The 26,200-nt window shown below is 42.4% G+C and overlaps 1 protein-coding gene across 1 annotated transcript in view; it reads right to left on the reverse strand.

The window, feature by feature from the left end:
• LOC106584644 (microtubule-associated protein 1B-like) overlaps nt 1-16,337 on the reverse strand; it is an 83,938-nt gene extending 67,601 nt beyond the window's left edge. The window contains exons 1-2 of the mRNA XM_014170127.3: nt 16,079-16,337; nt 5,053-5,154 (exon numbers count right to left, since the gene is read on the reverse strand). Coding sequence (XP_014025602.3) covers nt 5,053-5,154; nt 16,079-16,331 — 355 coding nt within the window. The 5' untranslated portion in view covers nt 16,332-16,337. The remainder of the gene's footprint in view (nt 1-5,052; nt 5,155-16,078) is intronic.
• Between the last annotated feature and the right edge of the window lie 9,863 nt (nt 16,338-26,200).

Consider the following 26,200-nt stretch of genomic DNA (forward strand, 5'->3'; position numbering starts at 1 on the left):
CTAATTATTATTTTTATTATTATTATTATTATTTCAACTGTCATTCCTTTAGCCAGTCACAGTCAACTGCAGAGATAATCAACTACAGAGATAATCAACTACAGAGAACGCAACTACAGAGATAACTACAGAGATACTCAACTACAGCAGTGGCGGTTCTAGACCATTTCAACTGGGGGGGCCAAGCTGGGGCCAGTTGTACTGTTAGTGCTACAGAGAACTCAACTACAGAGATAATCTACTACAGAGAACTCAACTACAGAGATAACTACAGAGATAACTCAACTACAAAGATAACAGCCACAGAGATAATCAACTACAGAGATAATCAACTACAGAGATAATCAGCTACAGAGATAATCAGCTACAGAGATAATCAACTACAGCGATAACTCAACTACAGAGATAATCAACTACAGAGATAATCAACTACAGAGAAAATCAACTGCAGAGATAACTCAACTGCGGTGAGTGAAGAGGAACAAACAACCATAACTGCCAGGGAAGGATATAACAAACATCAAACACACCCACATCAAACCACACCCCCACGACGCAAATCTTTTTTTTTGTTCTTAATGAGGACAAAAACCCTGGTGAAATCAATGAGTCCCGTCCCGTCCCGTCCCCCCCCCCCCCACCTCCCCTTTTAGCGCAATGGTCCTCGGAGACTAGATCGCTAAGAAAATATCGACTTTAGATCAAAGCTGCCCATACAAGCAGTGCACAAGGTCTCTGATGGAGGAGAGGGCTTTTATGCAGCACAATGTGAGTGTGTATTTATGACCACACCTTTTAGAGCCACATGGAAAAACCCGGAAGGGACGGTCCAAAATAAATGTTACACCACTAAAAATAATCATTTTTATAAGATGGGACATTCTCTGGATGTCTTTCTCTTGACAAAATGCTATGTCATTTCTGCTGGCTTCGATATAGCTCAGCACTTACTGTCAGTGCACTGTTACAATGTATCCTATAGTTTCCTATTTACCGTGTGTGTGTGTGTGTGTGTGTGTGTGTGTGTGGTTTAGGACATGTGTGGTTTATATGACCTTTGAGCAATGAATTCAGACTGCATTGAAATACCGTGCCTTGAGATCATAATACGTATTCCCACTGTAGCTGTGGAGATGAATCATAAATCCTTTGATGACCCCTTAATCTTTCTCTAAAAACATCTATTCTGAGTTACTGTACATTGTGGATTCTCCTCAGATGGATCAAGAGGTCCTTGTTGAAAACTGATGTAAAATGCAAATGCCTTATAATGACACAAAAGATAAGAAAATTACAATTACAGTGCCTTCAGAAATTATTCATTAATTTCAAATGGATTAAATTTAGGTTTTTGGTCACTGGCTTACATACAATACCCCATAACGTTAAAGTGGAATTATGTTTTTCCAATTTTTTTATAAATGAATTCAACTTGAAAAGTTGAAATGTCTTGAGTCAATAAGTATTCAACCCCTTTGTTATGGCAAGCCTAAATAAATTCAGGAGTAAAAATGTGCTTAACAAGTCACATAATAAGTTGCATGGACTCACTCTGTGTGTTTAATAGTGTTTAACGTGATTTTTGAATGACTACCTCATCTCTGTACCCCACACATACAATTATCTGTAAGTTCCCTCAGTCGAGCAGGTGACTTTAAAACATTTATAGAGTTTAATGGTTGTGCCAGGAGAAAACTGAGGATGGATCAACAACATTGTATACTGCTCAAAAAAATAAAGGGAATACTTAAATGAAAGAAATAATCTTATTAAATACTTTTTTCTTTACATAGTTGAATGTGCTGACAACAAAATCACACAAAAATAATCAATGGAAATCCAATTTATCAACCCATGGAGGTCTGGATTTGGAGTCACACTCAAAATTAAAGTGGAAAACCACACTACAGGCTGATCCAACTTTGATGTAATGTCCTTAAAACAACTCAAAATGAGGCTCAGTAGTGTGTGTGGCCTCCACGTGCCCGTATGACCTCCCTACAACGCCTGGGCATGCTCCTGATGAGGTGGCGGATGGTCTCCTGAGGGATCTCCTCCCAGACCTGGACTAAAGCATCCTCCAACTCCTGGACAGTCTGTGGTGCAACGTGGCGTTGGTGGATGGAGCGAGACATGATGTCCCAGATGTGCTCAATTAGATTCAGGTCTGGGGAACGGGCGGGCCAGTCCATAGCATCAATGCCTTCCTCTTGCAGGAACTGCTGACACACTCCAGCCACATGAGGTCTAGCATTGTCTTGCATTAGGAGGAACCCAGGGCCAACCGCACCAGCATATGGTCTCACAAGGGGTCTGAGGATCTCATCTCGGTACCTAATGGCAGTCAGGCTACCTCTGGCGAGCACATGGAGGCCCCCCAAAGAAATGCCACCCCACACCATGACTGACCCACCCCCAAACCGGTCATGCTGGAGGATGTTGCAGGCAGCAGAACGTTCTCCACGGCGTCTCCAGACTCTGTCACGTCTGTCACGTGCTCAGTGTGAACCTGCTTTCATCTGTGAAGAGCACAGGGCGCCAGTGGCGAATTTGCCAATCTTGGTGTTCTCTGGCAAATGCCAAACGTCCTGCACGGTGTTGGGCTGTAAGCACAACCCCCACCTGTGGACGTCGGGCCCTCATACCACCCTCATGGAGTCTGTTTCTGACCGTTTGAGCAGACACATGCACATTTGTGGCCTGCTGGAGGTCATTTTGCAGGGCTCTGGCAGTGCTCCTCTTGCTCCTCCTTGCACAAAGGCGGAGGTAGCGGTCCTGCTGCTGGGTTGTTTCCCTCCTACGGCCTCCTCCACGTCTCCTGATGTACTGGCCTGTCTCCTGGTAGCGCCTCCATGCTCTGGACACTACGCTGACAGACACAGCAAACCTTCTTGCCACAGCTCGCATTGATGTGCCATCCTGGATGAGCTGCACTACCTGAGCCACTTGTGTGGGTTGTAGACTCCGTCTCATGCTACCACTAGAGTGAAAGCACCGCCAGCATTCAAAAGTGACCAAAACATCAGCCAGGAAGCATAGGAACTGAGAAGTGGTCTGTGGTCCCCACCTGCAGAACCACTCCTTTATTGGGGGTGTCTTGCTAATTGCCTATAATTTCCATCTGTTGTCTATTCCATTTGCACAACAGCATGTGAAATTTATTGTCAATCAGTGTTGCTTCCTAAGTGGACAGTTTGATTTCACAGAAGTGTGATTGACTTGGAGTTACATTGTGTTGTTTAAGTGTTCCCTTTATTTTTTTGAGCAGTGTAGTTACTCCACAATACCTTAACCTTATTAACCGAGGGAAAAGAAGGAAGCCTGTACAGAATATAACATGCATCCTGTTTGCAACAAGGCACTAAAGTAATACTGCAAAAAATGTTGCAAAGCAATTCACTTTTTGTCCTGAATATGAAGTGTGATGTTTGGGGCAAATCCAACACAGATTGCTGAGTACTACTCTCCATATCTTCAAGCATAGTGGTGGCTGGATCATGTTATGGGTATGCTTTTAATCGTTAAGGACTGGGAGTTTTTCAGGATAAAAAATAAACGGAATGAAGCCAAGCACAGGCAAAATCCTAGAGGGAAACTTGGTTCAGTCTGCTTTCCACCAGACACTGGGAGATTAATTCACCTTTCAGCAGGACAATAACCTGAAACACTAGGCCAAATCTACACTGGAGTTGCTTACCAAGAAGCCAGTGAATGTTTCTGAGTGGCCGAGTTACAGTTTTGACTTACCGTAATTTCCGGACTATTGAGCGCACCTGAATATAAGCCGCACCCACTGAATTTAAAAATTTTTTTCATTTTGAACATAAATAAGCCGCACATGTCTATAAGCCACAGGTGCCTACCGGTACATTGAAACAAATGAACTTTACACAGGCTTTAACAAAACACGGCTTGTAACAAAAACAAATAGGCTTTAACGAAACACGGCTTGTAACAAAAAATAAAAAATTAGCAGTAAACAGTAGCCTACCAAGAAAGTCATTGGTCACTATCTTCCTCCTCCTGTGCACTGAAACCACTGAAGTCATCTCCTTCGGTGTCGGAGTTGAATAGCCTCAGAATTGCTTCATCCGATATTGGATCGTTTTCATTGTCGCTCTCGTCACTGTTTGTGACCTTAACCCGTTCGGCAATTTCATTGGTCTAATGAAAGCTTCATGCCGCCAAAAAACTGAGCACGTCACAGAATGTGTTTTAAAAAAAAAAAAAAAAAAAAATTGAAAGCGGGAAAAATCCATATATTAGCCGCGTCATTGTTTAAGCCGCGAGGTTCAAAGCGTGGGAAAAAAGTTGCGGCTTATAGTCCGGAATTTACGGTAAATCTACTTGAATATCTATGGCAAGACCAAATGATTGTCTAGCAATGATCAACAACCAATTTAACAGAGCTTGAAGAATTACAATAATCCATTTTAAAATCAGGCTGTAACACAAACAAAATGTGGAATAATATTACAAAACGTTTATGGACCACATTACCGTATGTAATTAAATAGTTAATGAAATTATAAAAAATTTAAAAACCTTACTGACCTTACAGTCTCAAACCCCTGGCCATCCTAGTATTGTGTTCAACAGCTCATTTTTATCTGATAAAGATACACAAGTAAGTGAATAATATTATTATCATGACTTATCAGTAAAGAAATACATCTTTCCCTCCATCCTCATTGGATTTAGTCACCTGACAAGTCTGGATGGGTGAAAGCATTTGAGTAGTACTAGAAACATCTCATATGTGTGTGAAGGTGGAAGGACTCCACAGAGTAACTCAACTCACCTATTACTGTACCTGAAGTAATAATGAAGTCATCATCTTATTTATTCTGACATGAATTCTTGTCACTAGGTGTTAAGAGCCTGGTCTGGTCCCAACTCCTATGTCATTGTCATTGTTTGTTGTGACAAAGACCGTAGGAGTTGGCAAGGTAGAACAAACAGAATCTGGGACCAGGCTAGTTTGAAAAAGGGCCCATTATAGTCCAACGTTGTCGTGTGTGTGTGACGTCACAGGACCCAGGTTTGACTGACCTCTAACCTCTGCGGAGAACTGGGCGGAGTGACGCGTCACAAACAGCTGCAGCTGATGGTCCAGGTCACATGACTTGAGGCTGACATCCCAGGAGCGGATCCCTGGTATAACAAGACAGAAGAAGAGGGTAATGTTACATTAAAGGATAAGTTGGCTATTTAAAACCCTTACTGTTTTATGGTTTCTTATCCTGATAGTAGTACATGGGCCAGAAGAAACTGTAATGCATTGTTAACTTTTCTTTAAACAGCCACTACTAACTTCAATGGACGTGATGAGGGCAACTGTTCAACAGTGGCCCATCCTGTACTTTCGTGGCGATAAACCATTTAAAATGAATTTATAAAATACTAAACTTCCATTTTAGTATTTCTCATTATCTGCAGATCTTGTGCAAGGGCACATGGATAGGAAGTCGGAGCAAGGAAATTGGAAAACAACCAACGTCTTTTAAATCTCTATATCTGTATTATTTTAAATATTTCAGTGGGAAATGTTCCTTAATTTCTCCAAGATGTAATTTAACCCCAGTTGATACTGTATGTAATTGGAATGAATAAAAGTTGGTCCAGACAGCTATTATGTTTTCTATAATATGGAAAAAATATATATATATTTTTTTACAAATGTACCGGACTAGAACATTGGTCAATTAGTTAAGGAACAGAGTTTACCTCAAAATAACTGTCAGAATCATGATGAGATTACAATAATAGGGCATTATAATGGGGGTCATATGATTATGACAAGGCTTACAATATAACTGCATTGTAACATGTTATACAGACACACTGATTATTAAGGAGCAACAGGTTTAGTACAAGCTGAACATTTCTAAGCCATGTTCCGGGGGGGGGGGGGGGGGTGGTCATACATGTTATAACAAGTCTTACAATGCATTACAACTGCATCATAACACATTATACCTGGATTTAAAGTAACGTATTACCAGAACAGGCACACTGATTAAAGAGCAAGCAAAACAATTCTCATTAATGTTCCAGTCAACTTCCTCGTTTCCAACCCCACAATAGAGAGAGCCTTTGTCAGATTGGATTCGAGTGAAGATTCTCATGAGTTCAGAGAGAAACCTGCATCAGATGTCATTCAACAGGGCCTTAACCGCAGGAGAAGCCTGTCTCTGATCCTATTCAACAGGGCCTTAACCGCAGGAGAAGCCTGTCTCTGATCCTATTCAACAGGGCCTTTAGCCGCAGGAGAAGCCTGTAGCCTGTCTCTGATCCTATTCAACAGGGCCTTTAGCTGCAGGAGAAGCCTGTCTCTGATCCTATTCAACAGGGCCTTTAGCTGCAGGAGAAGCCTGTCTCTGATCCTATTCAACAGGGCCTTAACCGCGATAGAAGCCTGTCTCTGATCCTATTCAACAGGGCCTTTAGCCGCAGGAGAAGCCTGTAGCCTGTCTCTGATCCTATTCAACAGGGCCTTTAGCTGCAGGAGAAGCCTGTCTCTGATCCTATTCAACAGGGCCTTAACCGCGATAGAAGCCTGTCTCTGATCCTATTCAACAGGGCCTTTAGCTGCAGGAGAAGCCTGTCTCTGATCCTATTCGACAGGGCCTTTAGCTGCAGGAGAAGCCTGTCTCTGATCCTATTCGACAGGGCCTTTAGCTGCAGGAGAAGCCTGTCTCTGATCCTATTCAACAGGGCCTTTAGCTGCAGGAGAAGCCTGTCTCTGATCCTATTCAACAGGGCCTTTAGCTGCAGGAGAAGCCTGTCTCTGATCCTATTCGACAGGGCCTTTAGCTGCAGGAGAAGCCTGTCTCTGATCCTATTCGACAGGGCCTTTAGCTGCAGGAGAAGCCTGTCTCTGATCCTATTCGACAGGGCCTTTAGCTGCAGGAGAAGCCTGTCTCTGATCCTATTCAACAGGGCCTTTAGCTGCAGGAGAAGCCTGTCTCTGATCCTATTCAACAGGGCCTTTAGCTGCAGGAGAAGCCTGTCTCTGATCCTATTCGACAGGGCCTTTAGCTGCAGGAGAAGCCTGTCTCTGATCCTATTCAACAGGGCCTTTAGCTGCAGGAGAAGCCTGTCTCTGATCCTATTCGACAGGGCCTTTAGCTGCAGGAGAAGCCTGTCTCTGATCCTATTCAACAGGGCCTTTAGCCGCAGGAGAAGCCTGTCTCTGATCCTATTCGCTGGTAGATACTCTGTCTGGGATAGGAGATGAATATCACTTCCTTATCCTCCACCCCCTTATCCTCCTATCTCCCCATGCCTCAATAAGAAGAGGATGACTGTACTTAGGTCATTTTGTATTTTTTCCAGCCTCTGTTTTGCTTCACTGAGAGAGAGAGAGAGAGAGAGAGAGAGAGAGAGAGAGAGAGAGAGAGAGAGAGAGAGAGAGAGAGAGGAGAGAGAGAGAGAGAGAGAGAGAGAGAGAGAGAGAGAGAGAGAGAGAGAGAGAGAGAGAGAGAGAGAGAGAGAGAGAGAGAGAGAGAGAGAGAGAGAGCGAGAGAGAGAGAGAAATGATCCCGTTGCAGACGACTACGGCCTATTCTCAGAAATGCTGAGTCACTGATATTAATTCTGGCAAAGGCCTCAATGCTCCTTGCTCAAATTGGGATTTTGTGTTTGGACTGACAAAACCCTTGTCAAAGACGTGACAATTGCATCGATCATTATGACAGACAACTTGACATGTTTTGACATGTCTAAAATGTAATTTCCTGGACTGGTGGAAGGTGAGATAAGATAGTGGGTATCCGTCTTTCAATACCTAACTCATAGGAGGTGTGTGTGTGTGTGTGTGTGTGTGTGTGTGTGTGTGTGTGTGTGTGTGTGTGTGTGTGTGTGTGTGTGTGTGTGTGTGTGTGAGATCGCTCAATTGTCGTAGGAAAACTGTGTTCAGGAGAGCTCTCATACCACCCTGCATCCCACTGCTGGCTTGCTTCTGAAACTAAGCAGGGTTGGTCCTGGTCAGTCCCTGGATAGGAGACCACATGCTGCTGGAAGTGGTGTTGGAGGCACTCTTTCCTCTAGTCTAAAAAAATGCCCCAGGGCAGTGATTGGGAACATTGCCCGGTGTAAGGTGCTGTCTTTTGGATGGGATGTTAAACGGGTTTCCTGACTCTCTGAGGTCATTAAAGATCCCATGGCACTTATTGTAAGAGTAGGGGTGTTAACCCTGGTGTCCTGGCTAAATACTGTCACCTAATCATCCCCAGCTTCCAATTGGCTCATTCATCCCCCTCCTCTCCCCTGTAACTATTCCCCAGGTCATTGCTGTAAATGAGAATGTGTTCTCAGTCAACCTACCTGGTAAAATAAAGAGCCACCCACTGAATGACACTGCAGCTCAACAACTGATTGGCTCAAAGAGCCAATTAGCATCATTGAAGAGGTCCAGAGAAGTGGTTCATGAAAAACTCTTTACAGTAACTAATTTGCTTGTAATTTATGTCATACAAACTTATCAGACACCAATTCACCCAACTAGAAAATGATACCACTAAGTTAGTAACGGTCAACTAATTATTACAGTGCATTCGGGAAGCATTCAGACCCCTTCCCCTTTTCCACATTTTGTTACGTAACAGCCTTATTCTAAAATGGATTAAATAAAACATGTTCCTCATCAATCTACACACAATACCCCATAATGACAAAGCGAAAACAGGTTACTAGAATTTTTAGCAAATGTATTAAAAATAAAAAACGTATTCCTGTTTTGGTACCCTTCCCCAGATCTGTGCCTCGAACATAAGTATTCAGACCCTTTGCTATGAGACTCGAAAATTGAGCTCAGGTGCATCCTGTTTCCATTGATCATCCTTGAGATGTTTCTACAACTTGATTGGAGTCCACCTGTGGTAAATTCAATTGATTGGACATGATTTGGAAAGGCAAACACCTGTCTATATAAGGTCCCACAGTTGACAGTGCATGTCAGAGCAAAAACCAAGCCATGAGGTCAAAGGAATTGTCAGTAGAGCTCCGAGACAGTTTTGTGTCGATGCACAGATCTGGGGAAGGGTACCAAAACATTTCTGCAGCATTGAAGTTCCCCAAGATCACAGTGGCCTCCATAATTCTTAAATGGAAGAAGTTTGGAACCACCAAGACTCTTCCTAGAGCTGGCCGCCCAGCCAAACTTAGCAATCGGGGGAGAAGGGCCTTGATCAGGGAGTTGATCAAGAACCCGATGGTCACTCTGACAGAGCTCCAGAGTTCTTCTGTGGAGATGGGAGAACCTTCCAGAAGGACAACTATCTCCGCAGCACTCCACCAATCAGGCCTTTATGGTAGAGTGCCACTCTTCAGTAAAAGGCACATGACAGCCCGCTTGGAGTTAGCCAAAAGGCACCTAAAGGACTCTCAGACCATGAGAAACAAGACCTGGCACAATCCCTACGGGGAAGCAGGGTGGTGGCAGCATCATGCTGTGTTGATGTTTTTCAGCGGCAGGGACTGGGAGACTAGTCAGGATTGAGGGAAAGATGAACGGAGCAAAGTACAGAAAGATCCTTGATGAATACCTGCTCCAGAGCGCACAGGACCTCAGACTGGGGCGAAGGTTCACCTTCCAACAGGACAACAACCCTAAGCATACAGCCAAGACAACACAGGAGTGGCTTCGGGACAAGTCTCTGAATGTCTTTTTTTTTTTTTTAATCTTTTTAATTTAACCTTTATTTAGCTAGGCAAGTCAGTTAAGAACAAATTCTTATTTACAATGACGGCCTACCAAAAGGCAAAAGGCCTCCTGCGGGGACGGGGGCTGGGATTAAAATGTTTAAATAAAATATAAATATAAATATAGGACAAAACACACATCACAACAAGAGAGACACCACAACACTACATAAAGAGAGACCTAAGACAACAACATAGCATGGCAGCAACACATAAAAACACAGCATGATAGCAACACAACATCGCAACAGCACAACATGCTAGCGACACAAAACATGGTGTCCATGATTGAGTCTTTGAATGAAGAAATGGAGACAAAACGGTCCAGTTTGAGTGTTTTTTGCAGCTCGTTTCAGTCGCTAGCTGCAGCGAACTGAAAAGATGAGCGACCCAGGGATGTTTGTGCTTTGGGTAACGGGTGTTGTATGTGGAGGATGAGGGCTGCAGTAGGTATCTCAGATAGGGGAGAGTGAGGCCTAAGTTACCTTCCTTGAGTGACCCAGACAAAGCCCAGACTTGAACCCGTTTGAACATCTCTGGAGAGACCTGAAAATAGCTGTGCAGCGACGCTCACCATCCAACCTGACAGAGTTTGACAGGATCTGCAGAGAAGAATGGGAGAAACTCCCCAAATACAAGTGTGCCAAGCTTGTAGCGTCATACCCAAGAAGACTCAAGGCTGTAATCGCTGCCAAAGGTGCTTCAACAAAGTACTAAGTAAAGGGTCTGAATACTTACATAAATGTGATATTTCCGTTTTTTATTTTGTATAAATTTGCTAAAAATTCAAAACCTGTTTTTGCTTTGTCATTATGGGGTGTTGTGTGTAGAGTGATGAGGAAAACAAATTTGTTAATCCATTTTAGAATAAGGCTGTAACGTAACTAAATTTGGATAAAGTCAAGGGGTCCGAATTCTTTCCGAATGCACTGTACATGCTTAGTAATACTTCAAACATGTTCGCCACATTCCCGAAGTGTTACCAAATGAATAATGCAGGACAAGTTCTGCACAGCACCCCTGTAAATCTATGTGGAGGGCACACACTGCCATACAAAAGGTGGTTGAGAAATCCTGTGAGGACGAAGGGTAGAAAATACAAAATGGGGACTATGTTCGCATCGTGTCCGAGGAGCGGAGAAAGCTGGGGGAGCCCACATTTTCAATTACACTGACAAGGGGTAATTTTCCATGCTGCTGTCTGCCTCACGTCTGCCTCTCTGCCTCTAGTTCTGGCTAAGCTAGTGTGTGAGCTAGGCTATATATCTTCTCCTGACACTTTGTTTTTTGTGGAACATGCCTGTAACCTACATCATAAGCTCATACAGAACATGTTTCAGACGTTTGATTAGTAAGTTATTCCCTATATCTCCTTGTGCCTGTTTTTTAACATGACATTTGCTGTTCCCTGAACTAGTCTATGTTCAGTGGTGTAGTGGAGGGTATACGCCGTATCAATTAATAGGGTTGATGGAACAGGTCGGAATGTTTCGCTTAACAGATCGGAATGTTTCGCCTTAACAGATCGGAACGTTTCGCTTAACAGGTCGGAATGTTTCGCTTAACAGATCGGAATGTTTCGCCTTAACAGATCGGAATGTTTCGCCTTAACAGATCGGAATGTTTCGCTTAACAGATCGGAATGTTTCGCTTAACAGATCGGAATGTTTCGCTTAACAGATCGGAATGTTTCGCCTTAACAGATCGGAATGTTTCGCCTTAACAGATCGGAATGTTTCGCTTAACAGATCGGAATGTTTCGCCTTAACAGATCGGAATGTTTCGCTTAACAGATAGGAATGTTTCGCTTAACAGATCGGAATGTTTCGCCTTAACAGATCGGAATGTTTCGCTTAACAGATCGGAATGTTTCGCCTTAACAGATCGGAATGTTTCGCCTTAACAGATCGGAATGTTTCGCTTAACAGGTCGGAATGTTTCACCTTAACAAGTCGGAATGTTTCGCTTAACAGATCGGAATGTTTCGCCTTAACAGATCGGAATGTTTCGCATTAACAGATCGGAATGTTTCGCCTTAACAGATCAGAATGTTGATCAACTATTATTTCTTCACATTTTAGGCGCAGAAATGTACACACGGCAGTAGGCCTACGTGTGAATGTTCCAAAATACAATGTGCAGGGAAACACAGTTCTAAAATGCACATTTGCACATGCGATCAGTTTCATGGACAGAGGTGGAAATATCTGTTAGAAAGAGGGGGGGGGGGATCTAAAGATGCAACAACTATCATGGGTTGCTAATATAACTGGGATAATGCCTATGGCTGTTAGACAATTAAAGTAAGTTGATAGAAAACCAATACAACAGGAGAACGCATAATGAGGAAGTCTGTATAAAAAAATGATTGCCTCCACGTTTCCATGGTGGGATTTTGGCTATAGGCTACTTTGAAGCAAGGTAAGACATGCCTCATACCTCATAATATGAAGTAAAACATCCACGTTTCAAACAATTAAGGAACAGGAAAAATATAGCGATGGTAATGATAGACCTAACCGTTTTCTGGTAGATGGAAAGGCTTTCCCAAAATCCTTCTCTATTAAACGTTAACTAGCTACAAAGTAGCCTATACCTACCTGCCAGAATGATATCATGTCGTGCCATTAATCCGCCACCATCACCTCATGTTTCAGCATGATAATGCACGGCCCCATGTTGTAAGGATCTGTACACAATTCCTGGAAGCTGAAAATGTCCCAGCTCTTCCATGGCCTGCATATTCACCAGACATGTTATCCATTGAGTATGTTTAGGATGCTCTGGATTGATGTGTGTTCCAGTTCCCGCTAATATCCAGCAACTTCGAGCAGTCAATGAAAAGGAGTGAGATAACATTCAACAGACCACAATCAACAACCTGATCAACTCTATGTGAAGGAGATGTGTCGCGCTGCATGAGGCAAATGGTGGTCACACCAGATACGGACTGGTTTTCTGATCCACACTCCTACCTTTTTTTAAGTTACACTACATGACCAAACATTGATGCGAGGGACTTGCTTCCATTCATCCTCAAGAGCATTAGTGATGTTGGGCGACTAGGCCCGGCTCGCAATCGCCGTTCCAATTCATCTCAAAGGTGGATGATGGGGTTGAGGTCAGGGCTCTGTGCAGCCCAGTCAAGTTCTTCCATACCGATCTCGACAAACACTTTCTGTATGGACCTCGCTTTGTGCACAGGGGTATTGTCATGCTGAAACAGGAAAGGGCCTTCCCCAAACTGTTGCCACAAAGTTGGAAGCACAGAATCGTCTAGAATGTCATTGTATGCTGTAGCGTTAAGATTTCCCTTCACTGGAACTAAGGAGCCTAGCCTGAACCATGAAAAACAGCCCCAGACCATTATTCCTCCTCCACCAAACGTTACAGTTGGCACTATGCATTGGGACAGGTAGTGTTTTCCTGGCATCCGCCAAACCCAGAGTGATTCATCACTCCAGAGACCACGTAAACACCTAGCATATTTCACACCATGTAAACACCTAGCATATTTCACACCATGTAAACCCCTAGCATATTTCACACCATGTAAACACCTAGCATATTTCACACCATGTAAACACCTAGCATATTTCACACCATGTAAACACCTAGCATATTTCACACCATGTAAACACCTAGCATATTTCACACCATGTAAACCCCTAGCATATTTCACACCATGTAAACACCTAGCATATTTCACACCATGTAAACCCCTAGCATATTTCACACCACGTAAACACCGAGCATATTTCACACCATGTAAACACCTAGCATATTTCACACAATGTAAACCCCTAGCATATTTCACACCATGTAAACACCTAGCATATTTCACACCATGTAAACACCTAGCATATTTCACACCATGTAAACACCTAGCATATTTCACACCATGTAAACACCTAGCATATTTCACACCATGTAAACCCCTAGCATATTTCACACCACGTAAACACCTAGCATATTTCACACCATGTAAACACCTAGCATATTTCACACCATGTAAACCCCTAGCATATTTCACACCATGTAAACACCTAGCATATTTCACACCATGTAAACACCTAGCATATTTCACACCATGTAAACCCCTAGCATATTTCACACCATGTAAACCCCTAGCATATTTCACACCATGTAAACACCTAGCACATTCCATTCACACCATGTAAACCCCTAGCATATTTCACACCACGTAAACACCTAGCATATTTCACAACATGTAAACCCCTAGCATATTTCACACCACGTAAACACCTAGCATATTTCACACCATGTAAACACCTAACATATTTCACACCATGTAAACCCCTAGCATATTTCACACCATGTAAACACCTAGCATATTTCATTCACACCATGTAAACACCTAGCACATTCCATTCACACCATGTAAACCCCTAGCATATTTCACACCATGTAAACCCCGAGCATATTTCATTCACACCATGTAAACACCTAGCACATTCCATTTACACCATGTAAACGGCGAGCATATTTCACACCATGTAAACCCCCAGCATATTTCACACCATGTAAACCCCGAGCATATTTCATTCACACCATGTAAACACCTAGCACATTCCATTCACACCATGTAAACCCCTAACATATTTCACACCATGTAAACCCTTAGCATATTTCACACCATGAATATGTTCCAAATGGCATCCTATTGGACCCTGCTCAAAAGTAGTGCACTATAAAGGGAATATGGTGCCATTTAGGACGTAGGCCATGTGTCAGAAATCACTGGACAACACCCTCCATTTGTACCCAACTCTCTATCATCCAACATGTCTTTTTAGCTCATATTGAAGATGTTTCCATACTGTACGTGCAACAATTGGCATAGCCCTGGGCTCCCTTGATACAGAAAGAACATGACAGCCATGGTTTTGAACAAGACAACAACATTACTGTATTTAACTGAACATCATTTTGAATGCTTTAGTGCAACGGATTACTCATTATTAATGAGGGCAATGTCCCAGGAGTTTGGCACAGTGCATTTGTAACAAGCACAAGCAGTTAGTCTACAGATTTTTTCCCCTACATGGTCAATTTAGTCTTCCATATTGTTGTTGTTTTTGTAACACCTTTGCTGAGAATGTGTGCAACTGTTTTCTTCCTGTAGCAGGCCCTCTCATGGCAGGCTACATGTGAGTTATTACAGTCTGGTCTCATAGACTAGACGTAACATAGTAAATGTAAATCCGGGATTCTCAAATTAGTATGATAGGTTACGTTGGTATGGTTACATAAGACAGAAGATTACTTTGGTATGGTTACATAAGACAGAAGTTTACGTTGGTATGGTTACATAAGACAGAAGTTTACTTTGGTATGGTTACATAAGACAGAAGTTTACTTAAGACAAAAACAAAAGGAGGGTGGGCGTATAACGCGAACATCTAGCAACCCAAAGGTTGCATGTTTGAATCTCATCACGGACAACTTCAGCATTTTAGGTAATTAGCAACTTTGCAACTACTTAGCATGTTAGCTAATCTTTCCCCTAACCCTAACCTTAACCCTTTCAGCTAACCCTTCCCCCTAACCCTCACCTTTAATCCTAACCTTAACCCTTTCAGCTAACCCTTCCCCCTAACCCTCACCTTTAATCCTAATCCTAACCTTAACCCTAACCCCTAGCTAACGTTAGCCAGCTAGGAATTCGTAACATATCATACGTTTTGAAAATTCGTAACATATTGTACGAATTGCAAATAGTAACATATCATATGAAATGAATGATGGACATCCACAAAATAATACATACCATACGAAATGTAACATATGTAACACAGTGTCTCGGATTTATGTACAGAATAACATGAAATGCTCTGAGACCATGTTGGTTAGGATCACAGGCACATTTTTGGAAATAGATGGGGTATTCGTTTGATAATTAGAAAAAGGCTACACAAGGCTACATACTATGTTGGAGGCTTTATAAAACAACCATACATTTTCTGGGAATCCATGAGACTTGCCTGTTTGTGTCCCTATTTGAAAAACTAATAAATGTATAGATTTTTTCATCAAATAATTACAGAATCCCTTATAATTATCAAACGAATGTGAAACGTGTAGGCAAGGCTCCACAACGTTTTCGTTCCACTAAAAAGTGGCGTAGTAGGCTATTCGTTCGTGCAAAACTGCTGATTCAATATGCCTGATGCGTCATTTTTTTCCATTGGGAAACCGGCCGCACATTCTTCATATCTTTCAATTGCATCTTATACATTTCAATCCGTTCTATGTTATCTTTTTTTAAATAAAGGTATCTATTGGAGGTTATGCATGCTGGAATTACAGAATTCGTGTGTAAAAGTGAGACTCGTTGAAGTTGCCTACTCACCCCGCTCTAAGTGGTCTCTGGCGCGTTGCAGCTGGTGGTCTGTCGCTATCTCTCCGATCACTATGAGCATGTAGTAGTTCCCTTGGCTGAAAGGGGGTCCTCGGCACCGCTTCTCTCCAAGGTCCTGAATTCGCTTCTCGGACCCCAGCCGCGAGCTGCTCTCTTCCTCCAGCACTGCCGTGAGCGGACCTCTAGCCGGGATCTCCATGGCAACACCCCAGCGAGCAGACGCCGGGGACGGTTCTATCTCCATGACAACTTCCACAAGCACGGAGTGTGCAGCGGAAAGGTAGGAGGAGTATTAGAACGTTCACTTTTGGAGCTTTTTACTTCCATTTGATTGGTCGAAAGGCCCATGTAGCAGGATGATGTCACATATTGAGTTATCGGGCAAGTCCAAGGGGTCGGACCTTGATTTTGGAAACGGTGAGCCCCCCCCCCCCCCCCCCCCCCCTGCAAATAATATGATTAGATTGAAATCTCAAAGGTAAATTATAAATACCAAAATACCAATGGGCTGACTTCTGCAGCATCTCAAAGTGTATTTTAAGTAGCTTACAGCCTATTCTGAGAACAACACACACACAGACACACACACACAGACACACAGACACACACACACACACACACACACACACACACACACACACACACACACACACACACACACACACACACACACACACACACACACACACACACAGATCAAATAACATTTATGCAGTTTGTCAAAGTGTGTTTATGTTAGCCTCTGTACAAATTGGCAGATTACAGTGTCAGTATGTTACCAGTGTAATTCCAAAGCCATGGTAAACTGCTGATTCCCCTTCTGAAATTTGCACATTTCTCAGACAGTTTGGCGATGCCAGTCTGAGTGACGAAAAAAAACGCAACAGAGGGAGGATCTGTGGCAGCAAGCTATTCATATACGCTGTTATATATATATATATATAATGAAACAGATCGCTGTTATATCTCTTCCTATCTATCTATCTATCTATCTATCTATCTATCTATCTATCTATCTATCTATCTATCTATCTATCTATCTATCTATCTATCTATCTATCTATCTATCTATCATCATTAGTATGATATATATATATATATTATCATTAGTATGATATCATATATATACTGTATATTCACGTCACCAAATAATTGATTAAAACACACTGTTTTGCAATGAAAATCTACAGTAGCCTCAACAGCACTCTGTAGGATAACACCATGGTGTAGCCGGAGAACAGATAGCTGCCGTCCTCCTCTGGGTACATTGACTTCAATACAAAACTTAGGAGGATCCTGGTTCTCAGCCCCTTCCATAGACTTACACAGTAATTTTGACAACTTCTGGAGGATGTCCTCCAACTTATCAGAGCTCTTGCATCATGAACTGACATGTTGTCCACCCAATCAAGGGATCATATAATTAATCTAGTACTGAAAGCATAAGCTACAGCTAGCTAGCACTGCAGTGCATAAAATGTGGTGAGTAGTTGACTCCGAGAAAAAGACCATAGTTGAACAGTTTTGAACAAAATAATTTCTTACAAAATCAGGAGAAGCAGCAAGGCGAAAGACCTGTCTATTTTTTCACCACTTTCACTTACTTAGCTAGCTAATGCACCTAGCTAATTTAAGCTACTCAAATACCCGGCTCAAACAGAAAGGAATGCTATTTATGTTAGCTAGCTGGCTAAGGCTATCCAACACTGGAACTCATCCAAGTCATGGTAAGCTTTCAATTTAATTAATTTATTTCCACAGGTGCCCGCCATTTTAACTGCTAAACTGCTTGCTGTACACTGTACTTCATGATTGTAGCGGCTTTACTAACGTTTTAGTCCTAGTAGCTATGTTGACGATGTAGACTCTGTGTAGCGGTTAGCTCCAAGACAGGATGTTGTCGAGGCACAGATCTGAGGAAGGGTACATTTCTGTCCCCAAGAACACAGTAGCCTCCATCATTATTAAATGGTAAGAAGTTTGGAACCACCAAGACACTTCCTAGAGCTGGCCGCCCAGCTAAAAACTGAGCAATCGGGGGAGAAGGACCTTGGTCAGGGAGGGGACCAAGATCACCATGGTCACTCTGACAGAGCTCCAGAGTGCCTCTGTGGACATGTGAGAACCTTCCAGAAGGACAAGCATCTCTGCAGCACTCCACCAATCAGGCCTTTATGGTAGAGTTGCCAGACTGAAGTCATCCTCAGTAAAAGGCACATGACAGCCCGCTTGGAATTTGCCAAAGGCACCTAAAGGACTCTGAGATCATGAGAAACAAGATTCTCTGGTCTGATGAAACCAATATTGAACTCTTTGGCCTGAATGCCAAGCGTCACGTCTGGAGGAAACCTGGCACCATCCCTACGGTGAAGCATGGTGTTGGCAGCATCATGCTGTGGGGATGTTTTTCAGCGGCAGGGACTGAGAAACTAATCAGGATTGAGGGAAAGATGAACAGAGCAAAGTACAGAAAGATCCAAAGTGCTCAGGACCTCAGACTGGGGCAAAGGTTCACCTTCCAACAGGACAACGACCCTAAGCACACAGCCAAGAAAACACAGGAGTGGCTTCTGAATGTCCCAGCCAGAGCCTGGACTTGAACCAAATCAAACCTCTCTGGGTCTGAATACTTATGCAAATGTGATATTTCAGTTTTTTATGTTTAATACTTTTGCAAAAATTTCTAAAAACCTGTTTTTGCTTTGTCATTATGGTGTATTGTGTGTAAATTGACGAGGAAAAAAATGTATTTAATCAATTTTAGAATTAGTCTATAACGTAAAATCTTTTGGAAAAAGTCAAAGGGTCTGTATACTTTCCGAATACACTGTATGTCTTCCTCAACGAGGACTATCCGGAAGCTGTATGCCAGAAGAGAAAATAACTTATCCCAGCTATGAAATCTGTCAGAGCGCGTGGGGACATTGCTTACGTCCGCTATGACAGGCTCATTTTCCACCCTCCCTCCCAAAAGCCTCGAAGGGATGAGAGAGCTAAGCCTATGGGTTCTTAGCTTCAACCCTGCAGCACACACACACACACACCAATTGATTGATGGACTGCTGAATGTATATTTTTTTATCTTGCTTTGTCTGCTCTTTACAGTATTATGTCTATCTCTGATAAGCTACCCAGGAAAGGGCTGGAAATAGCCCATATTAATATATGTAGCCTTAGGAATAAGGTTCATGTAATCAATAACTTGCTACCATCAGATAACATTCATATATTAGCCATTTTTGAGACTCACTTAGATTATTCATTTGATACAGCAGTAGCAATACAAGGATATAACATCTATAGAAGAGACATGAATTCTTATGGGGGAGGTGTTGCTGTATATATTCAGAGCCATATCCCTGTAATGTTTAGAGAAGAGCTTATGTCAAGTGTTATTGAAGTGTTGGGGTTGCAGGTTCACTTGGCACATCTAAAGCCTTTTCTTTTGTGGTGTTGCTATAGGCCACCAAGTGCTAACAGTCTGTATGTAAATAATGTGTGAAATGCTTGATAGTGTATGTGATGTAAACAGAGAGGTCTACTTTCTTGGGGACGTGAATATTAACTGTTTTTCATCAAGCTGTCTGCTCAAGAGGAAGCTTCTCACTGTAACCAGTCCCTTTAATCTGGTTCAGGTTATTTTAAAAAACGACCAGGGTGTTCACAAACACTACAGGAACAAGATTGTCCGCATGTATTGGTCACATTTTTACTAATATTGTAGAACTTTGTTCTAAAGCTGCATCTGTACCCATTGGACGCAGTGACCACAATATAGTGGCTATATCCAGGAAAGCCAAAGTTCCAACAGCTGGGCCTAAAATAGTGTATAAGAGATCATACAAAAGATTTTGCTGTGACTCGTGATTGTAACGACGTGCGCTGAGAGTCAGGAAGCAAGTTCAGGGAGTGAGTGTTTTAATAAATAAACGTAACATAGTACAAAACAAGAAAACACGAATGCACAGACAAAGGGAGTGACATATATAGGGTGAGGTAATCAGGGAAGTGATGGAGTCCAGGTGAGTCTGATGACACGCAGGTGCGCGTAACGATGGTGACAGGTGTGCTCCATAATGAGCAGCCTGGTGACCTAGAGGCAGGAGAGGGAGCACACGTGACAGTACCTTCCGACGCGTGGCTCCAGCCGCAGGACGCTGACCAAAATGACGATCCTGGGGATCAGGAGCGAACCGGTCACCCCTGCTGATGCACGGGAACTTGTCGCCGACTGGGGTGAGGGAACCGGACAGACCGGCTGAGGCAGGGGAGCCGGACAAGCCGGCTGAGGCAGGGGAGACGGACAAGCCGGCTGAGGCAGGGGAGCCGGACAAGCCGGCTGAGGCATGAGAGCCTGATGAGCCGGCTGAGGCATGAGAGCCTGACCAACCGGCGGAGGCAGGAGAGCCTGGTGATCTGTCTGAGGCAAGAGAGACTGACCAACCGGCGGAGGCAGGAGAGCCTGGTGATCTGTCTGAGGCATGAGAGACTGTAGCGGCTCCCGGACCCGACGGCATTCCCACCGAAACAAGAAAAGAAAAAAAACACTCCCTGATGCTTCCCTTAGGTGAGGCGTCATTCTGAAACAACGTGCGCTGAGAGTCAGGAAGCTAGTTCAGGGAGTGAGTGTTTTAATAAATAAACGTAACATAATACAAAACAAGAAACCATGAACAACGCACAGACATGACACAGAAACAATGATGTCTGGGGAAAAGAACCAAAGAGAGTGACATATATAGGGAAGGTAATCAGGGAAGTGATGTAGTCCAGGTTAGTCTGACGACACGCAGGTGCACGTAACGATGGTGACAGGTGTGCGGCATAATGAGTAGCCTCGTGACCTAGAGGCCAGAGAGGGAGCACATGTGACAATGATGTTAAACATATATTAAGAATGATGGAAAAAACTTGAGTACTTTAAATGAAATGATGGGCAGAAAGACAAATTCAACTTCATCTTCAGATGACTTATTCATTGCAAAACCATTTAATGTTTCCAATTCTTTTAAACGATTATGTAATTTGCGAAGTGGCAAATGTAGGCAGGAAATGCCAACAATGAACAGTGAGCCACCGTACATATGCATAAAAAACGAATAATGAAAGAAAAGCATTGCAAGTTTGAATTTTGTCAAGTTAGTGTGGGAGAGGTGGGAAAATGATTGTTATTGATCAATAATGACAAACCTCCTGGCATTGACAACTTAGATGGAAAGCTACTGAGGATGGTAGCTGACTCTATAGCCACTGCTATCTGTCATATATTTAATCTGAGCCTAGAGGAAAGTCTTTGTCCTCAGGCCTGGAGGGAAGCCAAAGTCTTTTCCCTACCCAAGAGTGGTAAAGCGGCCTTTACTGGTTCTAACAGCAGACCTATAAGCTTGTTGCCAGCTCGTAGCAAACTTGGAAAAACTTGTGTTGGAACAAATACAATGCTATTTCTCTGTAAACAAATGAACAACAGACTTCCAGCATGTTTATAGAGAAGGACACTCAACATATACTTCACTGACACAAATGACTGATGATTGGTTGAAAGCATTTGATAATAAGAAGATTGTGGGAGCTGTACTGTTAGATTTCAGTGCAGCCTTTGACATTATTGATCATAACCTGTTGTTGAGAAAACGTATGTGTTGTGGTTTTTCAACCTCTGCCATATCGTGGATTCAGAGCTATCTATCTAATAGAACTCATAGGGTTTTCTTTAATGGAAGCTTCTCTAATGTCAAACATGTAAAGTGTGGTGTACTGCAGAGAAGCTCTCTAGGCCCTCTACTCTTTTCTATTTGTGAGTCTATGTATGCTGATGATTCAACCATATACGCATCGCAACCACAGCTAGTGAAGTCACTGAAACCCTTAACAAAGAGTTGCAGTCTGTTTTGGAATGGGTGGCTAATAATAAACTGGTCCTGAACATCTCCATTGTATTTGGTACAAATCATTCCCTAAGTTCTAGACCTCAGCTGTATCTGGTAAGGAATGGTGTGGCTGTTAAACAAGTTGAGGAGACTCAATTACTTGGTGTTACCTTAGATTGTAAACTGTCATGGTCAAAACATATAGATTCAATGGTTGTAAAGATGGGGAGAGGTCTGGCCGTAATAAAGACACCACACTCCAAGAAGCAACTCCTGCGGGCTCTAGTTTTGTCTTATCTTGATTATTGTCCAGTTGTGTGGACGAGTGCTGCAAGGAAACACCTAGTTAAGCTGCAGCTGGCCCAGAACAGAGCGGCACGTCTTGCATTATAATCAGAGGGCTAATATAAGTACTATTCATGCCAGTTTCTCTTGGTTAAGAGTTGAGGAAAGACTGACTGCGTCACTTCTTATTTTTATAAGAAACATTAATGTGTTGAAATCCCAAATTGTTTGCATAGTCAACTTACACAAAGCTCTGACACACAAACTTACCCCACCAGACATACCATCAGGGGTCTTTTACATTTACATTTACATTTAAGTCATTTAGCAGACGCTCTTATTCACAGTCCCCAAATCCAGAACAAATTCAATAAAGCGTACAGTATTATATAGAGCCATTATTGCATGGAACTCCCATCTCATATTGCTCACATGAACAGCAAACCTGGTTTTAAAAAACAGTTAAAGCAACACCTCACGGCACAACGCTTCACCCCTATTTGACCTAGATAGTTTGTGTGTATGTATTGATATGTAGACTACGTGTGCCATTTTTAAATGTCTGTAGTTCTGTCCTTGAGCTGTTCTTGTCTATTAATGCTTTGTATTATGTCATGTTTCATGTTTGTGTGGACCCCAGGAAGAGTAGCTGTTGTTTTTGCAACAGCTAATGGAGATCCTAATATACCAAATACTGGGCTGGCGTGGTTACACGTAGTCTGCGGTTGTGAGGCCGGTTGGACGTACTGACAAATTCTCTAAAACAATATTGGAGGTGGCTTATGGTACAGAAATAAACATAACATTCTCTGGCAACAACTCTGGCGGACATTCCTGCAGTCAGCATGCCAATTGCACGCTCCCTCAAATCTTGAGACATCTGTGGCCTTTCATTGTCCCCAGGACAAGGTGCACCTGTGTAATGATCATGATGTTTAATCAGCTTCTTGATATTCAACACCTGTCAGGTGGATAGATTATCTTGGCAAAGGAGAAATGCTCACTAACCGGGATGTAAACAAATTTGTACACAAAATGTGAGAGAAAAAAGCTGTTCGTGCATATAAACAATTTTATTTCAACTCATGAAACATGTTTTACATGTTTACATGTTGCGTTTATATTTTTGTTCAGTATAAATATCATGTGGCTGTCCATGGTCCTGATTGGGTGTGTGTGTGGTGTGTGTGTGTGTGTGTGTGTGTGTGTGTGTGTGTGTGTGTGTGTGTGTGGTGTGTGTGTGTAACTATAACAAAAAATGTTGACTCTCTGTACTTGTGAACAAGCTGAACGCAAATGCCATCCTCTCTTTCATGTTGGCAACACTGTCTATGGCTCTGTCATACAGTAAGTACAGTTGTAGTTTTTGTTGTCATAGACTACCAAGCTAAAATGCATGCTAGCCTAACTTCCTGGCATGGGCAACAATGAACCAGCTAAGTTAGCTAGATAGTTAACGTGATCATTGGCCTGTACAGTTTCATAATCATTGGCCTGTACAGAGAATTAAGTCAAAACCACAAGTCCAAATCCCCATCTCCATCCATGGTTTAGGAAAGGGACGATTTAGCAAGCTAGCCAGCTACTACAGGACATCAACACAAGCAGACCAGAAACATACACGCTTTTCTGAAAATGATGTTTTGTTTAAGTGTTGTTTTTTTTTTACCCTTATTTTACCAGGTAAGTTGACTGAGAACACATTTTCATTTACAGCAACGACCTGGGGAATAGTTACAGGGGAGAGGAGGGGGATGAATTAATTGGTCTGAAGTCAAAACCAAACTGGCCTCCCTTGGGGGGCATTTTGCTGCACCAGGACAACCCACAGTTGAGCTCAGCTGAATGCTGATTGACCAAATGCTTGCTCTCATCAATCAATAAAATGGTGCGTGGCAGCATGTTATACACTTTTTGTCCAGACAGCATCAGATACATGGGCTACACATACAGAGACAGAGGGACGCTGTTTCCCTCCCTCTGATGATTTCTCCGGAGAGACTCAGCCACATGCGAATTGATGGAAAATTATGAAAACACTGAGAGAGATGAAAGATAAAATAATGTATCATTGGTATTTTTTTATTGGTCAAATATTTGGGGAAGACTGGCTTCCCTTGGCATCCATGAATACACGCCACTGCAGACAGCTGTTGTATTGAGCACTGAAGTCCCCAAACGAAAGGAAAAGGTGAGAGGAGGTGCAAGCGTGTAGATGCGTGAAGGAATTATACAATGAGCAAAGTGATGATGCTGTTTGTATGTGGCTGCTATAAAAGTGAACTGTGTTTTCATTCCGCCGATTCTGTTGAAAAACTTTTCTTAAACGGAAGCAAACCGAAACTGGGATAGACCTATCTGAACTTGTCCAATAGAAACTCTCGTCTTGATTGTAAAACACAACGGTTTGGACTAATGATTACACCCTAGATGAGATAGATGCAGGTACGAGTGTGCATTGAATGTATTACTTTCTGTCACCTTGATTACTAAAAATGATCTTGACCTATGAATCTACTTTCTAAAGTTTCATAGACTCGGTTGTAGCAACCTCATGATGGGTATAGGTAACATTAGAGTATCATGTAGTAGACCAAACCTATCGATGTTACATTGAACTGGGTGAATGGAATATGAATGACAGTCATCCAATATGCTGTAATAGAAATCGGCCTCCCTCATCTTAAACGGCACCAACCGCACACTGATTCTCAGTGTATATCAATGAATTGGTGAGGGCACTAGAACAGTCTGCAGCAACCGGCCTCACCCTACTGGACTTGGAAATCAAATGTCTACTGTTTGCAGATTATCTGGTGCTCCTGTACCCAATCAAGAAGGGCCTACAGCAGCACCTAGATCTTCTGCATGGGCCTTGACAGTAAATCTCTGTAAGACAAAAATAATGGTGTTCCAAAAATGGTCCAGTAGCCAGGACAACAAATACAAATTCTATCTAGACACTGTTGCCCTAGAGCACACAAACTATATCTACAGTTGTAGTGGGAAGTTTACATACACCTTAGCCAAATACATTTAAACTCAGTTTTTCACAATTCCTGACATTCAATCCTGGTAAAAATGCCCTGTCTTAGGTCAGTTAGGATCACCACTTTATTTTAAGAATGTGAAATGTCAGAATAATAGTAGAGAAAATAATTTATTCAGTGAATCTCGGTAAGAGAAAAATAATGGTTTTCCAAAAAAGGTCCAGAAGTGGACCGCCAAACACAGATCTCTTGCTGCCTCAGAGATCCTCCCTTCGTTGTATTTCTACTGGGTCTGTCAGACAAGCTTGGATGAATTCTAAACAAAAATGCTGAGGAAGCCTCTTAAGACATCATTATCAATGTTTAGCAATTTAAGGCTGTTAAAAGTAAAGACAAGCCTTAGTCATTGTGATAGGACTCCACAACACTAATGAAATTAATTAGTCTGGTAAAAAGTGGTATTTAGTTGCTCGATTTTTATTTAGATGGCTAAAATGTAGTGAATACAATTTTTAATATATAAAGGCACTTTTGATGTGTCTAAAATTAATTTGTAGCCCATTTCCAATTTCTGATTAGGTCAATGGACTAACCCAGGAAATCTGCCACAGTGGAAGAGGATATTAATATGATCAGTGGAAAATGTAAAAGTTATCCGTTGCTATTTCCCATTCAGGCCAAGTGGTGAGTTCAGTGCAAAGGCCAGTCTTCAAACTCTCTTTATTCTCTGTGACTGCCTAATTCAGCTTTTCTCCTCGTTGACTTTGACTTTCTCCCAAATGGCACCCTATTTCCTATATAGTGCACTACTTTTGACCAGGCCACATAGGGAGTGGTGCACTATGTAGAGAATAGGGTTCTATTTGCGACACTACCCTTGTGCCTGCGGTTCACACATCTAAATATATACCAGAAGGTGTTCCAGCAGAAACCATCACCACAGGACTTTAACATGACCCTTTTCTGAAGGT

Source organism: Salmo salar, chromosome 23, assembly GCF_965601325.2.
Source record: "Salmo salar chromosome 23, fSalSal1, whole genome shotgun sequence".
Taxonomy (NCBI): domain Eukaryota; kingdom Metazoa; phylum Chordata; class Actinopteri; order Salmoniformes; family Salmonidae; genus Salmo; species Salmo salar.